This window comes from Mesoplodon mirus (assembly GCF_964341445.2).
Source record: "Mesoplodon mirus genome assembly, chromosome: 12".
In the NCBI taxonomy this organism is placed as follows: domain Eukaryota; kingdom Metazoa; phylum Chordata; class Mammalia; order Artiodactyla; family Ziphiidae; genus Mesoplodon; species Mesoplodon mirus.
In genome coordinates this window covers 3,942,168-3,963,146 of record NC_138988.1, presented here as the reverse complement: position 1 = coordinate 3,963,146, position 20,979 = coordinate 3,942,168, and the positions used below count along the sequence as shown (strand labels likewise).

General features: G+C 52.3%; 1 protein-coding gene across 1 annotated transcript in view; it reads left to right on the top strand.

The window, feature by feature from the left end:
* Positions 1 to 207: 207 nt before the first annotated feature.
* The window catches only part of GRIP2 (glutamate receptor interacting protein 2), a gene marked incomplete at its 5' end in the record, with an annotated part of 132,609 nt that continues 111,837 nt past the window's right edge, over positions 208 to 20,979 (top strand). The window contains one exon of the mRNA XM_082638706.1: positions 208 to 262. Coding sequence (XP_082494832.1) covers positions 208 to 262 — 55 coding nt within the window. The remainder of the gene's footprint in view (positions 263 to 20,979) is intronic.

Below are 20,979 nucleotides of genomic sequence, written 5' to 3'. Positions count from 1 at the left end.
GCTCAGCCGCGGGCTCCGGAGCTGAGCCGAGCGCCTGGCGGCCGCCCGGGCCCCACGACCCTCGGCAGCCGCCCATGCCCGCCGCGCCCTGGGCCCGCGGCCCTCCCCAGCGCTGCGCTGCGCCGCCGGGCCCGGCGGGGGCGGGGCCGGGGCCGGGGCCGGTGCTGGGCTGGCGAGGCCGGGCCGGGCCGCAGGGCGGCCGCGGGGATGCGGGGCTGGCGGAGGAACCTCGCGCTCTGCCTGCAGCGGCTGCCGGACGAAGGTAGGACGCGGCCGCCGCCCAGGCCGGTTAGCACTGGCGCGGCGAGGCGCGGGGCGCGGAGGGCGGGCCCAGCGCGGGGCTGACCGCGGGCGTCCGCTGAGGGTCCCGCGGGAGGCGAGGGGGCGGGCGTCCGCCTGCCTCCGAGGCGCGGGAGGGGAGCGCCTTAAGCGGGGAGCTCGAAGGGGTCACCGCAGGAAATGCAGTGCGGAGCGCAGCCTGGCCGGGGGAAGCCGGCAAGGGGGCTGCACGAGGCGCGCGGAGGTGGGACCCGGGCAGTGCGTCCGCGCAGGGCTGCGGCGAAGGCTCTGGACGCTCCAGGACCGGCGCGCGGGTCCGGTTCCTGGAGCGGCCGGGGCCGGCTCGGCGACCGCGTGCCTCCTCGCCCCCCGAGAGTTCGCCGGCGCTTCGAGTGTGCGGGCGCTCACGGCGGGGGCCTTGGGATCCCGAGGCTGTAGTCGCTGGGACCCAACTTTGCTTCGCACGTCCTGCAGCAACCCCGCCCCGACCCCGGAGTCTGCAGTTCCTCAAAGTTGCAAAGAGGCCAGAGGCGGGAGCGGGTGCGGGGCGGGCGTGGACCCGGCCGCACTGACCTCCTGCGCGGCCTGGCCCTGCAGCAGCGCTGCGGCGCAGCCCCCTCCGCTCGGCCGCCTCCGGGGCTGCTCCACTGCTTATCTGTCGTCTGAGCCGCCGGCCGCGGAGGGAGGAAGTAGAAGGACCCGCGCCCAGGTTCTGCCACCGCTGAGGGAAGTTCGGCTTCGGTGCTGACTGAGAATTGCCGGCACCGCGTCGGGGGCGGAGTGAGGTGGGGATGGCAGCTGCCCACCCTCTGCTCACTTAGTGGGCACGATGGCGGACTTACAGGCAGTGGGCACTGTGTACCCAGGCCCTCACTTCCGCCTCTGTCTTTAACCTTCACTTCTACGCCTCAGGAGGGCGCTATTCTTTCCACCTTACAGGTGAGGGCACTGAGCTTCAGAGAGAATGCCTCTTGCGCAAGGTCACACAGGCAGTAGGCGGTAAAGCTGGGAGGTGAACCTAAGTCTATATTACCGGCAAGATTTTGGTAGTGCCAGTCCCCCGCCTTCCCATCTGCCCCCCGAGCTGGGCCTGGCTTAGTTCATGGGAAAGGATCCATTTACAAACGAGGCCAGAAGCTCCTGTTTAGGGCATGGGGGGGAAGGGAGGAGGGGGACAGCGAGAGCGGGTCCCTGCCCCTCCTGTCCTGTTCCCAAGGCTAAATCAGGTGTGTAACTCCTGCACAGGGGGTGCCCAGGTTTCCTTCCTTTCCGGTGAGTGAGGAAGCAGATGGACAGGGCTGCCAGTCAAGGAGTGGAGTAAATTAAGAAGGAAATCTTGGGCTTCCTTGGTGGTGTAGTGGTTGAGAGTCCACCTGCCGATGCAGGGGACACGGGTTCGTGCCCCGGTCCGGGAAGATCCCACAGGCCGCGGAGCGGCTGGGCCTGTGAGCCATGGCCGCTGAGCCTGCGCGTCCGGAGCCTGTGCTCCGCAACGGGAGAGGCCACAATAGTGAGAGGCCTGCGTACCACAAAAAAAAAAAAAAAGAAAAAGAAAGAAATCTTGCAGAGCCAGGTGCCCATCACCAACCTTCAGAAAATGCGGTAATCAGCCACAGGAGTGCTCTGTGGTCTTGGACAAGTCATTCCCTCTCTCCGAGGTTCACTTTCTGTGTCTGTAAGGGGAGGGCCTAGGGAGGAGGAAATGAAGTCTTGGCCGGGGCACAGCGCACAGCCCAGAGCAGGCTCAGAAGTGGGGGCTGTGATGTCCTGAGAGGGAGGTTGTTGCTCTCTTGCTTCTCATCCCCACTCCCCATGTGTGTGTGGCATGGGTGGGGCATGTGGGTGGTGTGTGTGTTTGGTGTGCATGCAGGCACATGGGTGGCATGGTTGAGATTCATGTGGGTGTGCATGAGGCTCAAGGGTGACACGTATAAGGTGTGTGGGTCTTGTGATGCCTGCAGTCCTTTTACCTGCCACTGGCCACATTCTTGAGAGGAGGCCACTTCTCCCTCCCTCAGTGCCATGAGGTACCCAGCATTTGAGTTTTCCTTGGAAAATCTTACTTGAGGCTGATCTTTGACCTCAGCACTAAATCAGAGGGTGGCTGGAGCATCCACCCGCGCCAGCAGGGAATTACTTTTTAAAAAGACAAAATCCCCAGCTTTCTCTGGGCCATGGGAAAATTGTATCCCATGGGCTGGGTCTCACATGAGAAACTCTGAGATGTAGATGTGGGTCCAGCTGGATGAGAGGCTTGTGGTGGGAGGTCATCCAAGCTTGAGTGTGACAGAGAGAGATGCAGAGATAGGGGCACAAGCCTGACATGCTCAGAGGAGATCTTTGGCCAGCAGGACATTTTGAACAAGACCAGGTTATCTGCTTATCATGTGGTGTAATTTAAGGCCCTGGGGAAAGAAGAGTGGACTTGGAGACCAGATTTATGTTTCCAGCTGAGCCCCTCTGCTTGCCAGCTCTGTGACCTTGGGCACACTACTTAATTCTTCTGAGCTTCAGGTTTTTTCATCCATAAAGTGGGAAAGGTAACCTTGCAGGTGGTCTTGAAGAGTCGATGTTAACAGGGCCTAGCACGTAGTAGGTGCTCAAGAAATACTAATCCTGCTTTTCCTTTCTGGATCTTTACATACACTTCAGAAGCGATCTGGTGTACTGGTCATTGGAGAACTCAGGACTCGGGGTGCGTTTCTGGATTCTGAATGATCAGCTTGAGGCTCCCCACTCCTGGGGTTTGGGGGGCCCAATCTGGGCTATGTCTACCATGTGGCTACTTGAATCCATCTCCCAGCCTTGCCCAGTGAGGTTGGCCAAAAGTGTGGTTGTGCTCAGCACACACTTACACAGCATATGTGTTTGGATCACTGCACAGTTTTTAGGACCTTACGTAGTAGTCACGTCCCTTGAAGAGAAACACATGCAGCCGCAGGGATTGGGGAACTCTGTGATTCTAGCTTCATGATGCTTTTGAGTGTGTGCGTGTGTGTATGTGTGTGTGTGAGAGAGAGAGAGAGAGAGAGAGAGAGAGACTGACTTGTGTTCTAATGAACCTCCACCTCGAGGCTTGTGGCCCTGTAGACAGCGACACATTCTCTTCTATTCCCTACAGTAAATGGTTCTAGAGGGCTCCCTCCCCACCCCACCCCACCCCAGGCTCTTCCTGGTCTCTGTGTGGGATCAGAAAAATAAAACCCAGTCCTCACCTTCAAGTTGCTCCCAGTCCCTCAGAAAACAGAAGTTCAAGGTGCCCAGTGCCTGGGGAACGTGAAGTTGAAAGCAGCAGCCAGTTCCTATCAGGGAGGCCACTCAGAGGAGGAGAGCGCTGTGACCCAGTGGAGAAGGTCAGATCTCCACTGGCTGGTTCTTCCCGTGGTGTGGCCTGCTTAATTTTCCTCCTTATGCCAGTCCTTTCTGCTCTCTAATGGACTCTTGGAATGTTAGCCAGGAGGCTTAATAGAAGTCATCACGTCCAGCTGTCTTATTAGAGAGAGGGGGAAATATAGAAGCAGTCAGGAGGAAATGACTTTTTATTCATTCAACAAATATTTATTGGGTCCTGTTCTGGGGGCTGGGGATACAGCCATGAACAAGACAAAGACCCTGCTCTAACAGACTGTACATTTTTTTTTTTTTTTTTTTTTTTTTTTTTTGCGGTACACGGGCCTCTCACTGCTGTGGCCTCTCCTGTTGTGGAGCACAGGCTCCGGACGCGCAGGCTCAGCGGCCATGGCTCACGGGCCCAGCCGCTTCGCGGCATGTGGGATCTTCCTGGACCAGGGCACAAACCCGTGTCCCCTGCATCGGCAGGCGGACTCTCAACGACTGTGCCACCAGGGAAGCCCCAGACTGTACATTTTAATGGGGAAGACAGAACAAGTAGACAAGTAAATAGGAATGGGATCGTTTCAGAGTTAGCAGTGTAATGAAGACAACACAGGAACATAAGGTGATGTGGTGGAGAGTCCCAGGGGAGGGGACTTCTTCAGGTAGGGTGGCCAAGGGGGCTCAGGGGAGGCCTCTCTGAGAAGGTAACTTTTGAGCCAAGACTAAAGAACAAGAAAGCTCAGCCATGCCAAGAGCAGAAGGAAGAGCTGTGTAGGCAGAGGGAACAGCAAGTACCAAGGAGAGCCCTGGTGTGCAGGGGATAATGTGGGGAGGGCCGGTTTGACCTGTTGGAGGAAGAGAAAGAAGGAGTGAGGGAGGAGAGTGATGAGCAAGGAGGCTGGAAGAGCCAGATCATGAAAGGCCAGATCACCATAGGGGAGGCGCGTGGATTTTATTCTGTGATGGGAGCCATCGGAAGTCTTGACCAAGGACTTGGGCTGGAGCCGAAGATGAGCAAGGTTTTGAGTGATGGAGATGGCAGTGGGGACAGGCATGCCCGGCAGAGGAATGGCATGCATGTGTAAAGGGGCGGAGATGGGAAAGCTTTAGGAGCTGCGGCTGCCGGGTGCGCTGGAACCAAAGGCATTGAATACCTTTGGGGAACTGTCCAGGGTTCTGACAGGCACATTCAGCGGCTCTGCAATTATGGACTTTTAGGGGATCTTGTGTGTGTGTGTGTGTGTGTGTGTGTCCCAGGCCCTGTGGTATCCAGCTAGCTGATGTGTCCCTTTGCCTGTTACCTAGGAGACAACGGGAAGACGATGGGGTGGGATCTGATTGGCTACTTAACTCCCGCTGCTCATCTCTGTGTCAGAACTGCAGGCAGAGGTTACACACGGTCCATGCTGGCATGCCGAGTGCTGGCAGGGGAGCTGCGAACGTTTGCTGCCCTAAGTCCTCCGTGTGTGTGTGTGTGTGTGTGTGTGTGTGTGTGTGTGTGTGTGTCTGCCAGTATATATATGTGCACGTCTAGAACAAAGTGGCGGCATCTGGAGCTAATGCGCTTCCTGCTGTGAAACATCTGCTCATTGCCTTAAATCAGGTAGTGGGGGCCCAGATAAATTTAAGAATAACCAGCCAGACTTGGGAAAGGATCTTTTGTTTGGTTTTAATAACTGCAGTGTCAACACTGAAGCCGATTTTAAACATTTCCCTGTACCTTCAAAAATGCATGTAAAGCTTTGAGTGGCGGAAGTTATGTCCCGTGACACAGACTATGATGTCATTGTGCAGAATCGCCTCCTTCCCCTGGCGCAGCCAAGAAGAATGGTATAAGATTGTAGGGTTTTACTCTCCTCTCCTCTTTTAAAACAATAGTATCTCTTTTTCTTTTACTTTGTGGGCAAAAGGACAAGGAATCTACACTTTAATTTTGCTTAGAAGGGGCATGGGGAGACAAAAAACCAAAACCCCATCAAAGTGTTTCCTTTGCAGTTGACTTTCTAAAGCAGCAGCCCAGGTATGCTTGGGGGAAAAAAACACAACAACAGCAAACAGCTCCAGGGCTGCAGGAGATTTATCATTATCCGTCTCTCTCCTCCCACCCCTGCGTCCCACTTTGCAGGGCTTGGCAGGTGATGCAGCTCGTGAGGAAGGAAATGGGGATTTCCCTGCTCTCACTCTTGGCTTCTCTGTCCTGGGCTCAAGTTTGAACGTGCCATGTACGATGAACCTTCTCTGCCTTTTCCTTGTCATCCTATTACTTTTTTCCAACGGGAAAAAACCATACAATGCCTTCCACCCATATCCCTATTTCCCATGCCTCCCTCACTACTGGTCAGAAGTGTTTTATCTGAAACATGCATCTGGGGGTGGTTTACACCTGCTTACCCATTACCCATTATGCTCCATTACCTGGAGTAGGGGTCTCACACTTAAGTGCTTAAAGGGGCAAGGCAAGTAACCCAAAAGATGAAGGAGGCCGCAGGGCCTTTGTACTCGCTGTTCCTTTTTCTGGGTTGATCTTTCATCTCTTAAGGGCCTGGTTCACTCACTACATTTAGATCTGCACAACTGTCTCCTCCTCACAGAGGCCTTCCCAGCCATCCCATCTAAAATTGCACCCTTTAGTCCTGTAACTTTCTTTTCCTTCCCAGCTCTTTGTACTGCCTGAACTTACGTTATGTTCTTGTTTATTGCCTTTCTCTCCCACCAATATGTAAGTACCATGAGGGCTATGACTATGCCTGTCTTATTCTTCATTGTATCCTCAGGAACTAGCACATGGCCTGATACGTAGTAGTTGCTGGATAAATATTTGTGGGCAAAGGGAGTGAAATGGGCCTGGGGGACAAAGTTGAACCAGAGAGTTAGACTTTATAGGAGCCCTGGCTCAGCCCACCAGATCTTCTGATTTTTTTCTAGAGAAGCTAAAAAACCAGAGTTTGACGTACTACCTCCCAACTTTAAAATGCTGAACACCAATTCAAACGTGCTCTGAGGGGTCAAACGACACTCCCTTTGAAGCTGGATACCTCTGATATTCAAGGCCCTTTGAGATCTGGCTGCAGCAACCTTTCTTTCCTCCTTAATTGTGCACAGACCTTGCTCCGCCCCACCTTTGAGCCTTTGCTCAGGCTGCTGCCTCTGCCTGGAGTGCCTCTCCCCTACCCTCTTCTTCACCCAGCAAATTATCGTTTCCTCTAGTTCCGGTCTGAGACCAGGCCAAGGTGCGGCTTCGTGTTGCCCCCTCCCCCTGTCTCCCACCACGTTTTTGTCCTGGCCCCTCTCCTGTTGGAGGATAACTGTGTTTGTTCATCTGTCTCCTCCACTAGATTCAGAGCTCCATGGGGCAGAAACCCCGTCCCATCCATCTGTGGGTCTGCAGTATCCAGCCCAGGGATGCCAACCTGGGAGCAGGCCAGCACAGGCCTGAGTGTGGCGGCGGCAGGGACCCCGCTCACGGCGAACTGCATTTGTACGGCAGCTTATGCTTTGCAAAGCATCCTTATTTGTATTATTTAATTAATAATCCATTCAATTAGCAGATGCTTTTTGAGCACCTGTTGTATGCCAGACGTGAGCACACGGTACTGAAGACCAAGAAGGCCTCTGATCTCACGGAGCACCTGTGGGCTGTTGCCTCTTGCTGTGCTTCCCAAACACCAGGGGCTTGGCTGTGCCCACTCTTCTTCCTTTGGCTGGTGTGCCTCAGTTTACACTCCAGGGACTCACTCCTCTGCAGTCCTTGGCTTCAATGGCTCCTCAGAATGCATGCAACTGAGGGGTAGGTGGTCCACGGCCTTCTCTGAAATCAGGAGATGGCAATAAAGGGCAGGCACAGGAGTTTAGATAACCCCCAGGCTCCATTCCGGAAAATTAGCTAACTTTTCCATGTGCTGAGTTCAGAGCATTCTGAGGAAATATTTGTTCGTTTTTTTAAAAAAAATATGGAACGCTTCACAAATTTGTGTGTCATCCTTGTGCAGGGGCCATGCTAATCTTCTCTGTATCGTTCCAATTTTAGTATATGTGCTGCCGAAGCGAGCACTGTTTGTTCGTTTTTAAAGTTTATTCTTTCATTCCGCAAACTATTATTAAGTCCCTACTATGTGCCGTGTCATTCTCTTATACCATTTCATTTTCTCTTCCCAGAAACCCAACCACGTATAGGGCTCATTATCTCTGTCTCACAGTTGGGCACCTGAAGCACAGAGAGGTTAAGTCACTTGCCCGAGAATGCACTGCTGGGACGTGGCAGAGCAGGAGTTTCATCCCAGGAATGTCTTTCTCCTGAGCCGGGGCTCTTTCTGTGACCCCAGGTTGCTTCCTTTGGAATTCCGGTCCCAAGAGTCATGAGTGATGGGGTGCTCAAGGAAGGAGCACGGAATTCTGTCTGGGTTGGGGAATTGACGTTGACATCTGACTTGAGTTTCAAAGAGCAATGATGAGTTGTCCAGGAACGAAAGGAGCAGGGAAGGGCATTTCAGGCCGAGAGATCAGCATGTGCAAAACAGAGTTCAAAAAAACATGCTGTGTCCACAGCTGTGCAGTATGGCTTGCATGTCAGCTGCATGAGGTATATGTACGTGCAGGGAGTGGGGCACAATTCGGGAACGGTGGGTTGGGGCTAGATTGTGAGGGTAGAGATGGGCACATCCAACTCATAAATAGACCTCGCTTGATGCTGGCAGTGGCTTAAAAAAATTAGTTGCCGTTAAATTTTAAGTGCGTGTGGGAGAAGGCAGGGGGAGATTTCACATAGGAAAAACAGATGTGCAGCTTTCTTCAGAGGATCTGGCAACCTTGGACTTGCGTTTCTGCTGTTCCTTGTGGAGCGTGGTCACAACAGCCCTCATCCAACCGATGACACATTCACGCACCTGCCCAGTGCATGAGACCTTGAATTCACCCACTAAAGAAGTTTAAGCATCATTTCTTTAGGTAGCTGAAAGGTTTCAAGCAGGAGAGTGATTATCTTCAAAAAGTTCTTGCTGGCTGTTGAGGGGGCTGGGAGTTAGGGTGAGGCAGGGAGACCCCCCCAAAATGACTATCCTTGTCATTTTTAGGAGCATTTGCTCAGCATTGCTGGATGCCTTATTCACTCCTTGTATCAACCCTGCAAGGCCAGGTTAGCAGATGAGGAGACAGAAGCTCCAAAAGCAGATGCCATGAAAGAAAGAATGGAGAGATTGGGCCACATAAAAATGTAAAACTTTTGTATGACCAAGGAAACTATTTACAAGGTTCAAAGACAAGCCACAGACCAGGAGGAAAAGTCTTTAAAACATACACGCCTGATAAAGGATAGTATCCAGAGTGCAAGGAGGTCTGCAAATCAATAAGAAAGATAAGCAGTCTGGGAGGATATAATGGATGCAAGCAGGAAGTTACTAGATGAAGAAACACAAATGGCCAGAAAGTGAATGAAAGGATGGTCAACCTCACCATCTCCGGGGATGATTCTGTTAGCATTAGGAAAATGCTCATAGAAACCACAGCACAATATCAATTTTGAGGGGAAATGAAAAAATGAATAGTGTCTACTGTTGGTGAGACCATGGGGGAGCGGAGACTGACGTATGCAACAAGCGGGTAGGGTCATTTTGGAGGCCAGTTTGACAGTTACCTGTCAATATGGGAAGTGCTCACATCCTTTGAGCCAGCCATCCCTTTTCTAAGTATTCTCGAGACAAATCTAACATAGATGCATAAAGCAAAGTGGATAAGGATGTTCATTACAGTGTTAATGAAGAAAACCAAAGGGCATAAACCAGCCGTCCATCAACAGGGGACTGGCGTGAGAACTCAAGGGTCACATGGTTCAGATAAGAAAAAAAAACACAAAACCTCAAAACATCAGCGAAGGGTCATTCCCCAGCCTCTGTCTTCTGTTTGCCAAGTCCCCGCCTCTCTCACAGGAGGTAAACACCATCATCTGTTTCTACCGTATCCCTCTAGAAGTTTCTTCTATGCATAATAAGCAACTATACATTCCTATTCTTCCCCTTGTTTTACACAAGTGGTGGCCTGCTACCATGCATTTCTGCACTTCGCTCTTTTATTAGGAGATATATTGGACACAAAGAAGAGTGACTCAAATATTGGTACTTTTAAAAGTTCAACATAAAGCTGATACATCGGACTGGGGATGGGAAATAGATCACTCCCAGCCCCGAGGCCACGCGCCTTTCCAAAATGGCTGTTCTGACTTATACTCCCTTAGGGAATTTGTGTGATTTTTACAAAAAAGATAAAGATTTGAGGTGGTTTTACTTGTTCAGGGTCCCCCAAGCTAGATAGGTAGTGGCTTTGGTTTGGCCTCAGGCCTGTCTGTGCAGCAGGGTGGAGGCTGAAGCCCCAAGCAGAGGGAAGCAGGCAGCGGAATAGGCCAGACATGGCAGAGGACCATGCTGGGGACCTGGCCGACCTGGTGACACTCAGGGTTTCCTGACTGGGATTCCTCAGGGCCTGGGGGGTTACGCTGGTATCTTTCACTGAGCTGGGGGATGTGCAGGAATGCGTTTTAGGGCGCTGAGTGAGAGGGGCCTGCCGAGAGATCCCAGTCCTGGAGGCATCTGGCTGCGTAGCCCTGGGAGCTGGCAGCCCCGTTGGGGAGCCCCATGGGGGTGCCCTTCAAACAACCATTTTTTCAACCGAATAAACAAATTCTTCACCTCTCCCCTCCAGCAAGGGTAATTTATCCTAGGGTGAAAAATGAATTCTCCCAGGAGGGTCTGCTGCTAGAGGCCCTGGAGCCATGAATTTACTGTCTGCCTTCTGTCCTGACGGAACTGGGTCTCGAGATTTACGTCTGGGGTTTATGGGCAGCTGGCTCTGGGTTGGCAGGAGTCCTGGAGGGCGGCTGTATTTTATAGTGAGGCTGGGCCCTAGGAGGGTGTAAATCACTGAGACCTCTCCCAGCCTCCCAAGAGAGGCCACCTCCCTCAAGTGAGTGGGGAGGGGCTGGGGGAAGGGTGATGCCTGGGAACCGCAGGAAAGACCCCCCTCAGAGATTACCTGGTCCCGCTCTCTGGGGTTCTTGGTGGAGGGGTCAGATTCTGGTTTGAGTGACTTTCGGCGGTTGTTTTGTTTCTTTCAAATGTAAACCAGCCTGAACCTCCCTCCAAACTGCTCTTGACTGAGCATCAACAATTTGCTGGGACAATTTGCTGCTTGAGCCCTCGGTGACCTCTGCCCTGCAGGAGTTCACAGGTTCAGCTAGTGGTCCCCATACTGGGGTGTGGCTGCCACACCCAGGACATTTCTTGAGGAGGAAGATGGAAAAAATATTAAGAGGTTTGCTTTACGTTTATGTTTTATCACAATTTAATTTTTTTCTATGTCTGTGTGTATTGTATGATGTGATACACAGATATAGTGAAACATGGGTATTACATACATAATATGCATATGTTACTGCAGACGAATGTACAAACATTTTCTGTAGATGGGAGTGCAAGATCAAAAGGGTTTGGGGACCACTCCCTGCCTACCTGATGGGAGTGTAGCAGTAGGGAGGACCCTGGCTGGGGTCTCCCTTGCTTGGAGGGCAGAGGGCACCAGCATTTACTGAGCATGTGCTAAGTACTGGACACGGGCACACCACTTCTCTAGAGGCCTGGGTCCTATAGCAACAATGGGAGGCAAAGATGGTTAACCCCATTCTACAGACCAGGAGACTGAGGCCCAGAGGGGAGAAGGCCCCACTTGGTCCCTGAGCTGGGACTGGCCTCCTGACCCTCCTGTTGACCAGTTTCCTGGTTCTTCCTTTGTCTATATTTCCAAAAACGAAATCTTGTAAAATGTTTTTTGGGCATTCAAACTATTTAAAATAATTAAACACAGCAGTATCAATTAAAAACAAGATATTGCAGAGCCCCCCACCCCATGCAGCACTGGTAAGTGCACACTCCTCTGGCCTCTTGCTATCATTAAAAAATAATAATACGAGTATCGTTTTAAATTAAGTTACTCTCTCCCGGATTAAGCATGCAATTATTGTTAAATGTAGACCATTTTGAAAAGAAGGATAAAGACCAAGAAGAAAACTAAAATCATCCTCCATCGGCTCACCATCCAGGGACGCTTTGGTGCATTTTCTTCCAGTCTTTTTTCCACTGTCTATTTTTGTTTAGATCATATGACATATACCATTTTATGTTTTGCTTTTTCTTCACTTAGCTTTATAGGGTCAGCATCTCCCTGGATTATTCTAGCTGCAGAATGCCCCGTCAAGTGGCTGTACGGGGCATAGTTTATTTACCTGCTCCTCTCCCCTGCAAGTTGGATAACAAAGTTGTTTCCAGCATTTTGCTGAGGCGCAGTGAGACTCAGCTTACTTGTGGTTGTCATCAGCCTGTAAGGCAGTTCTGCTTGGGCTTTTTCCTCTGCAGATGTTATTTCTCACACTTGTCACTTTTAATGGCTACATAATCTCCTGGAGTGTTGCTATTTCTCATGTTTTAGACCATTTCTCCCTCTCTGTATCCCATGACGTCTCCCTGCTCCCTCTGAGAAGCCACCCCCTCCCCTGAGCACCTTGGATTCAGGGAACTAACCTTGGGGGGTGGGGGCAGGGAAGGGGCTGTCTTCATCTTTCAGGACCCCAGGCATTTGCTGCCTCCCTCCTGCTTGTGTCCTGTCCCCGGCACCAGACCCCATGTGGGCTGATTCCTTCCTTCCCTGCTTTCATTCATTCTTCAGTTGTTTAACCACGACCTGTTAGGTGCTAGTCGCTGCTCTAAGTGCTGGGGCTACAGCAGCGAATGAGACAGTCTTTGTCCTTACGGAGCAGGGGCGCTGGGCCATGAATAGGTGAACAAATAAATAAGAGTTCACAGAAGCAAAGGAAGACAAGGAAATGGGGTTAGATGATAAAGGGTGACGAGGTGGTCAAGGAGGGCCTTCTGGAGGAGATGACATTTGTGCTGGGACCAGCCAAGGGAAGACCTGGGAGAGAAGCTCTGCAGGCAGAGGGAAGAGCAGGGAGAGGCCCTGGGGCAGGAATGTGCCTGGTGTGTTTGAGGAATGGAGGCCAGCGTGCAGGAGAGTGGAGCGGGGTGAGGCCGGAGGGCTCAGAAGGGCCCCACAGGCCGAGGGGAGGAGTCTGAATTTCTTCAGAGAGTCCTGGGAAGCCTTTGCAGGGCCTGGCCCACATTATGTGCCCAGTTGAACAACTGCTGTTACTGTTGTTCCCTCCTCGTGAAGGAGTCGGAGGGCTGAGACTTGCTCAATATAGAGTGCACCAGGGTTGCCGTCTGGCCTCCTTCTGAGTCTGACCTGTTTCCTTCCTGCTGCATCTCACACCTGTTCTCTCTGACAGTGGCCCTAGGACGAGCTGGCTCTGCGCATCTGCAGCTCCGCACCCCCTAACTCCCTCGGCCCAGGAACTGGGGGCCCTGTGGGCCTGTGTTTGCTCTGAACTGTCCCTCTGTGTGAACTGGGCCGATTCTGCCTCCTGGGGCTTTCAGGGGGCTGTGCTGGCACCTAGTGGGGGCTCACTTAATGTCAGCTGTGAAGATACTAAATCAAACATCTTAAAAAATTATTTTTTAGGGCTTCCCTGGTGGCGCAGTGGTTGAGAGTCCGCTTGCCGATGCAGGGGACACGGGTTGGTGCCCCGGTCTGGGAAGATCCCACGTGCCGCGGAGCGGCTGGGCCCGTGAGCCATGGCCGCTGGGCCTGCGCGTCCAGAGCCTGTGCTCCGCAATGGGAGAGGCCACAACAGTGAGAGGCCCGCGTACCGCAAAAAAAAAAAAAAATTAAAAAAAAATTATTTTTTATTTAGAAATCTCTATACTGTCTGTGAGGGTATGTGTGAGCGCCCTGCAGCAGCCGTGGCCCTGCGGGCACCCTGGAGGGAGGTGGCAGGTGACCGCTTGGGGAAAATCAAAAGCAATTGCATTGGATTCTGCACTTAATTTAATGAAAAGGGCCTGCAGGCAGGCAGAGGCAGAGGCAGTGAGGCAGGGTTTGCGGGTTGCGGGCAGGAGTGACTCTGAGGAGATTTATGGCGCTTCATAAAACATTCAGATCCAGGCTGAGCTTGGATGGTGCTGGGCTCAGTGCCCTGGGCTGTCTCCGCAGCCTGGGAGGCAGTTGGTCTGAGACTCCCCATGGCTGTGATTGCTGTGTGGCCCTGGGCAAGTCACAGCCCGTCTCTGGGCTCTGGAGCACCGTCAGGCATTCTGGGTTCCCTCCTGCCCCTCTGTCCTTGGCCCCAGCCTGCTGCCTGCCTCCACCAGGCCTACGAGGCTTTCCATATCCATGAGATCCTCTTCCCCACAGCCTGTGCCCTCCCCAACCCAGTTGTTTTTCCATTTTACAGAGGAGAACACTGAGGCTCTGAGAGGTTCACTTATGTGCCCAGAGCTGTACAGCAAGTCTGGGGCAGATGTGGGGGGCTCTCTGGCCCCTTTAAGGGTGGGGAGTCAGGAGCCTCCGTGGTGTGCTTGAAGGCCACTCAGGTTTTCAACGGGGGGCGATTTGCCTTTCCCCCATGTGAAGTCTGTCCTATTGTGTTTCATTTTCCCATTCAACAGAGAAGGGCCATGAGAGTTAAGGGACCAGGCTGGACCCCACAGCAACTAGCAACAGAACCAGAATATAATTGCCTCCTGGTCCAGCCTTTCTCCCCAGTACAATGCAGAAGTCTTTCAGCCTCCCCTGACTTGAGCTCAGCTCCTCCACTCATTTGCTGTGTCACCCTGGGCAAGTGACCTGACCTCTCTGAGCCTCCATGTCTTCATCTTTAAAATGAGGATTACAGTATGCCCACCTCCCAGGCTTGATGGGAGGATCAGCTATTGGCAAATGGCCTAGAATAGTACCTGATATCAATTTGTTTTCAGAAAAATTGTAATTCTAGGGCTGTTCAAACTCTGGAGAAAAATCTTACTAGAAAGGAGCCCCTTCTTTACAGGACCTGGGCTTTGCTGGTGTGGCCCCTCCCGAGGCGGAGGAGGAGGGAGGGAACTTAATGTGGGCTGGTTGTTGTAGATGGCAAGCAGCTAATTTATTTATTCTTCCTAATAAATATGCACAACACATACATAAAATATCTCACTTGTACCGTTCCACCCAGATCCAGGCAGACAGCGACAGTAGGCAGCGTCTCTCTGAGGCAGGCTCTGTGTGTGTGTGGAGTCTAGCAAGGGGGTTAATGAGCTGATTATTCCTGCTTTAACCTAATTTCTTGCCATGTGTCCAGCAGCGCTCAGAATTCCCAGCTCAGGAAGTGCTGGGCATCCCCTCAAGGCTTCCCAGCTAAGCTCAGGTTAAGGAAGGCCCCAACACCTCTTGCTCCCCTCTGAACTGGGCCAGACTACCCTGGGAGGGGGTGAGCTCCCCGTCAAAGCTGGTGGGGTTTGGGCTGAGGGACTCCCGGGGCATCTCTGGAGATGCTTTGGCCACTCTGGTGCGCTGAGTTTTGGCATACTTGACCTGTTTCTGGTTCGTGCACTGGCGTCTTGGCAGGGGCCCCAGCCTCACACTCTCCCCACTGCATTCAGTTCTTCTGTTCCCCTCACCCAGCTCATCTGGGAGCCAGGAAGTCCAGTTATAAGACAGGATAACAATTCAGGGAACTGCCACCCCCAGAGCTGAAAGAAACGTGGAGAGGGGTAGGGGGCAAGGGCAGCCTGCAGACTCAGAAAGACTGGGATTCCCCTCACTCCTTCTGAGACCTTGGACAAGTTACCCGACTCCTCTGAGTCTCAGTGTCTTCACCTGTGAAATGGGCACAGTGTTGGTATTTACCTGACAGGTTTGTCATGAGACTTGTTCATTTGTTTGTTCGACAGATGTTTGCTGAGCAGCTGATATGTGAAGACACTGCCTTAGGCCCTGTGGGTACAGTGTGAATAAGACAGACAGGACCTTGCCCAATGGATCTTACATCCTAGTGTGCGAGCCAGCCAAGCGCCTTGTCAACAAGTGGATGTCCACTCTAATGACAGGCCGTGAAATGAGAATGTAGCCAAGGCAAGGTGTTCAGGGAGTGGAGACCCCCCTCAGCTGTGGTCCTCAGGAAGGCTGCTCTGAGGAGGTGACGGTCAAGCACACACTTGGACGATGAGAAGGAGCAGGGAATTGCACGGGCAGAGGGAATAGCCAGTGCAGTGGCCCTGAGGTGCGGACAGGTCTGCATGTTCTGGGAAGGCCAGGGCTGCACAGGCACATGAGGTGAAGCAAATGACACCTCTGGCATAGGGCCTGGCACAGGGCAAATACTTGTTGGTCCTCTTCCTCCTTCCCCTGCCCTCCTGCTTTCTTGCTCTCCCTGTCCTGTGCTTGAGTCCTTCATGTAATCAAGGTGTGAGGGTCAAAGATTCCTAAAATATCTAAGCTTTGCAACTTGACCTCTTTTAGACTCATCCTGAATAAGCCCGAGTCTCGTGAATGGCCTGTCGTCTCTCTCTGTGCCCACCTTGCAGTCATATGTAGCATATATCGCCAGCAGACAAAGGACTCATCCAGAATATATAAAGAGCTCTTATAAATCAACAAGAAAAGGACAGACAACCTAATAGCAAATTGGCCAAGAGACCTGAACGGGCACTTCACAAAGGAGATCCAAATGATCAGTAAATGTGTGAAAAGGTGCTTGGCAGCATCTCACAGAGGGAAATGGAAATTAAACCACAGAGAGGTACCCATCAGAGGGCCCATGTTGAAAAGGCTGAAACTGCAGAGTGTCTGTGTGGAGGTGGAGCAGTGGGACCATCATGCACTGAGGGTGGGAGTGGAAACGTCACTTTACTGCAGGTTCCCTGGAGAGAAGAAGTGCAGATATATCACACCCACAGCAACACGGGATACATTCACCGACCGCTGTCTCCTCTCTCCCAGCCTGTCCCCCTGGCAGCCCGGTGCTGGGTCTCTTTTCCCACTCTTCCCTCCTCAGCCTTCCCTTGGCCGCTCTGCTCATCAGCTCTGCTTCAGGCTTGCACACACCAGAGTCCAAAACAAGCCAGGCCCTCTCACGTGAGCCGTGGCCACCTGCTTACTCTCAAGCCTGCAGAGGAGGCAGTATCAGGCAGGAAGCTTTGGGTTACAAATGACAGAAACCGAACCCCAACTGGCACAAGCAAGAAAGAGAACTTACATGCTCATAACAGCTTCAGGAAGGGCTGAATCCAGGGGCTCAAAGGATGACATCAGAGCTTTGTCTCTCTATTCCCTGTCTTTCTTTCTCTGTGCTGATGGCTTTGCCCCAGACTCATACCATTCTACAGTCCGGTGGAAAAAGAATGCACAGATGGCTCCAGCAAAAGTCCTGGGGCCGTCCCCCACTGGACAGTGTTGGGTCACATGTCTTTTCCTCAGCCAGTCACTGTGGCCTGGAGAATGAACTGATCTGACTGGCTACACCTGGCTATGCCCGCCTTGGAGGCAAGGTCAGCCCCATGAACTGCATGGACAGAGGGTGGGGGAGGGCATCTCCCCAGAGCAAAATTAGAGTGTTGTTACCAGAAGACCAGAGTCTAGATGTTGGATGAGCAAAAACAACTGACGTCCACGGTGGAGGCCTCAGTTCATTTGGATGAGGAGAGTGGGCTCGGAGTGTATTAGTTCCAGAGAAACAGAATGGATAAGAGATCTATCTATTTATATATTTATCAAAAAAGAGAGATTTATTGTAAAGAATTGGCTGACATGATGGTGGGGTTGGCATACAGAAATCCATAGGGCAGCTCAGGCAGGCTGGAGACTCAGGCACGGTTTCTACGCTGTACTCTTTAGGCAGAATTCTTCTGGGGGGAACCTCGGTCTTTGCTCTTAAGATGTTCAACTGATGGGGTGAGGCCCACCCACATAGTGGAGGGTCATCTGCTTCACTCAGAGTCAGGTGATTGTAAATGTCAATCACATCTACAAAATATCTTGACAGCAATGTCTAGACTGGGGTTTGACCAAACAGCTGGACACCATAGCCCAGCCAAGTTGACACATAAAGTGAACCATCACAGAGCAACAAAGTTGCTTATTTAAATAAGCACCATGTGGCAATGTAAAGATGTATTTGTCCCCTTCTCACCTGAGGCTGGGAGAAACCACTGAGGGAAGGACAGGAGAGGCCACATGACCTCAGCAGAGGGAGAGGCGAGGAGGACCTTCTGGGGCCACCAGGAACTGGGTGGGGTTTTTTTTGTTTGTTTGTTTTTTTGTTTGTTTTTTTGTGGTAGGCAGGCCTCTCACTGTTGGGGCCTCTCGCGTGGCGGAGCACAGGCTCCGGACGTGCAGGCTCAGAGGCCATGGCTCATGGGCCCAGCCGCTCCGCGGCATGTGGGATCTTCCCAGACCGGGGCACGAACCTGTGTCCCCTGCTTTGGCAGGTGGACTCTCAACCACTGCACCACCAGGGAAGCCCTGGGTGTGGTTTTCATTCCCTACTCGTTAACAGGTGTTGGTTCACATCTGCTCTGGGTTCTGGGGTGCAGGGCTGGCCAGACCAGCTCTGTTCTGCAGAGTCCTCTAGCTGGCAGGGGACGCAGTTCACCCTATGAAGTCCCCCAGGCTGCTGGGGAAGCAGCTCCTGCATCCGGCATGAAGTCCCATGGTGGGGTCAGCAGCTCTCTGAGTGCCCTGACGTGAGGTGGTTTAGCCATCAGCCGCTATGCTGGAGGAAAGGGCGATGCTGTGACACTGACAGGAGAATTATGGTAATTAGTGGCAGAGGAGGCCATTATGCATGCGATGGACAGGGCTGCCTCACTGCCCAGAGGAATGGCATAGAAGAGCTTCTGGCCACCTCTGCCACTGCGGAGCTGGGAGCCTCTGGGGAGGTGCTCCCTCTCTGTGCTGGTCTCCTGGTTTAGATGAGGGCTGACTGCATGCCTGGTGTTCAGCCCAGAGCCAGGAGCTCTGTTCACCTTGACCCAGAGGAGTGTTCCAGAAACTGAGCCTCAGGAAGAAAAAGAAACTACTTTGCCCAGGTGGCATAGCAGGTTGGTGAAGGTGGGAGGCTGGATTCCAGTCCATGTCAGCCTGATCCCAGAGCTGTGGCATTGTCACCTTCATGGGGGGATCCCAATGCAGCCGCCGCCCTGGGCTCCTTTTCTGGTACCACCCAAAGAAATGTCCCCAGTCTCTCCCACCTGTAGAGTTGGTTGCAGGGTGACAAAGTGCAGCCTGTCCACTGGCACGTGATATCCGATCACAGACCGGCCCAGGAAAATTTGCAAGAAGGTTGTCTCGGGAACCTTCTTAAAATTAACTGTATTGAGGTATAACTTACATACAGTAAAATGTACTCATTTTCAGTGTACAGTTTGAAAGTTTTGACAGATGTATACACCTGCGTAACCACTGCCCCAATCCATGCATAATTAGAGTGTTCCCATCACCCACCAAAGCTATCTTGTGCCCCTCCTTTTCCTGCTAGATCCTGGCAAGCACCCATTTGCTGTTCATCAGTATAAATTTGATTTGTCTTTTAAAAAAAAAATATTTATTTATTTATTTATTTATTTAGGCTGCACTGGGTCTTAGTTGCAGCACATGGACTCTTAGTTGTGCATGCGGACTCTTAGTTGTGGCATGCATGCGGGCTCTAGTTCCCCAATAAGGGATCGATCCCTGGCCCCCTGCATTGGGAGCACGGAGTCTTACCCACTGGACCACCAGGGAAGTCCCCATTTGTCTTTTTTAGAGTTTCATAGAAATGGGATCATACGTGTATAGTTTTTGCACATTCAGCATGTCTTGAGATCCCCGCATGCTGCTTTGTCTCAGTACCTTGTTCTTTTTCTTGCTGAGTGTATCCAGGGAGTGTCTTTATTCAATCTCTTGTTCATGGGCATTTGGGTGGTTCCTGGTCTTGGGTTGCTTTGACTTAAGCTGCTAGGTGCCCTTATAGAAAAGAGTTTGTGTGAACGCACGTTTCCATCTCTGTTGGCTAAATACCCAGGGGTGGGATTACGGGGTTGCAGACCAAGTGTATGTTTAACTTATAAGAAGCAGACCCATTTTATGGATGAAGAAATCGAGGGTCAGAGAGAAAGCAGCTGATGTGGCTCACCCAATGCGAGACAGTCCAGCCCAGGGCTCTCTTACCTCATCATTGACTCACCCAATAAATAAGAAAGAAAAAAACCCTTTCATTCATAATGTTTAGTAGCACCTGTGTGTACACCATTTATTTCACTTAATCCTCACAACAGTTCCTATGAGACCAATCATAGTATTATGCCCATTTCCCAGATGAAGAACGGAGGCCCAGAGAGGTGACGGTGTGGCTGAGACTCAAACTCAGATCTCTAGGCCCTTTGTCTTTCAACTGCACCAACTAGAGATGCAGAGAACACAAGACCCCACTCCCCAGCCCATTGCCAGTTGATCACTGCAGTCTTTCCTGCTGACTCAGCCTCGGAGGCTTTTTTAACACAGCTCCACGCAGCCACTCATGATGGATCGGGAAGGCAGGCAAGAGAAGAGCTACCACAACCAGCCCTGGCCCTGGCCCATCTCAGAGTCCAGGTCTGCCCGGCAGAAGGGCCCTCCCCAGCCAAAGGCTGAGCCAGAAAGGACTCCAAGCTCAGAACCTCTTCGCCCCACAGCCTGGGGCGAGGAGGGGTCTGTTGCTCTGAAGCCGGAGCTGTGCGGTCTACACCTTCCCAGCCAGGCCAACTGGGTGGAGGCTGGAGAGGGCGTCCAGGCAGAGGGGCCTGTTACGTGCTTCACGTGAGGCCCAGGGCTGACATGCGCCCTGCAAGCTGGATGTTTATCTCCCATTCTCAGATGAGGCAGCTGAGGTCTGAGGCCTAGAGACCGAGAAGAGACAGTCAGACTCAAACCCAGGCCTGCCTGGCCCAGCGCCCAAGCTCCCTCTGCCACATCCACAGTCCTCCTTTTGCTGGGACTTCCCTGGCTCCAGGCCAAGGGCTGGACCTGGTTTTATTTATTTATTTATTTTTAATTAATTTTTTTAATTATTAATTAATTTTATTTTTGGCTGTGTCCGGTCTTTGCTGCTGAGCGCAGGCTCTCTCCAGTTGCGGTGAGCGGGGGCTACTCTTCGTTGTCGTGCGTGGGCTTCTCATTGTGATGGCTTCTCCTGTTGCGGAGCACGGGCTCCAGGCGCGCACGCTTCAGCAGTTGTGGCTCGCGGGCTCCAGAGCGCAGGCTCAGTAGTTGTGGCGCCCGGGCTTAGTTGCTCTGCGGCATTTGGGATCTTCCCGGACCAGGGTTTGAACCCATGTCCCCTGTGTGGCAGGCAGATTCTTAACCACCTTGCCACCAGGGAAGCCCTGGACCTGGTTTTACTTGGACCTGGGATGTTGTTAGCTGGTCAGTATCTGCCCAGAGGTCCTGTCTGCTGGGATACAATCCGAGTGACCTTTATTCTTATTGTGATAAAGC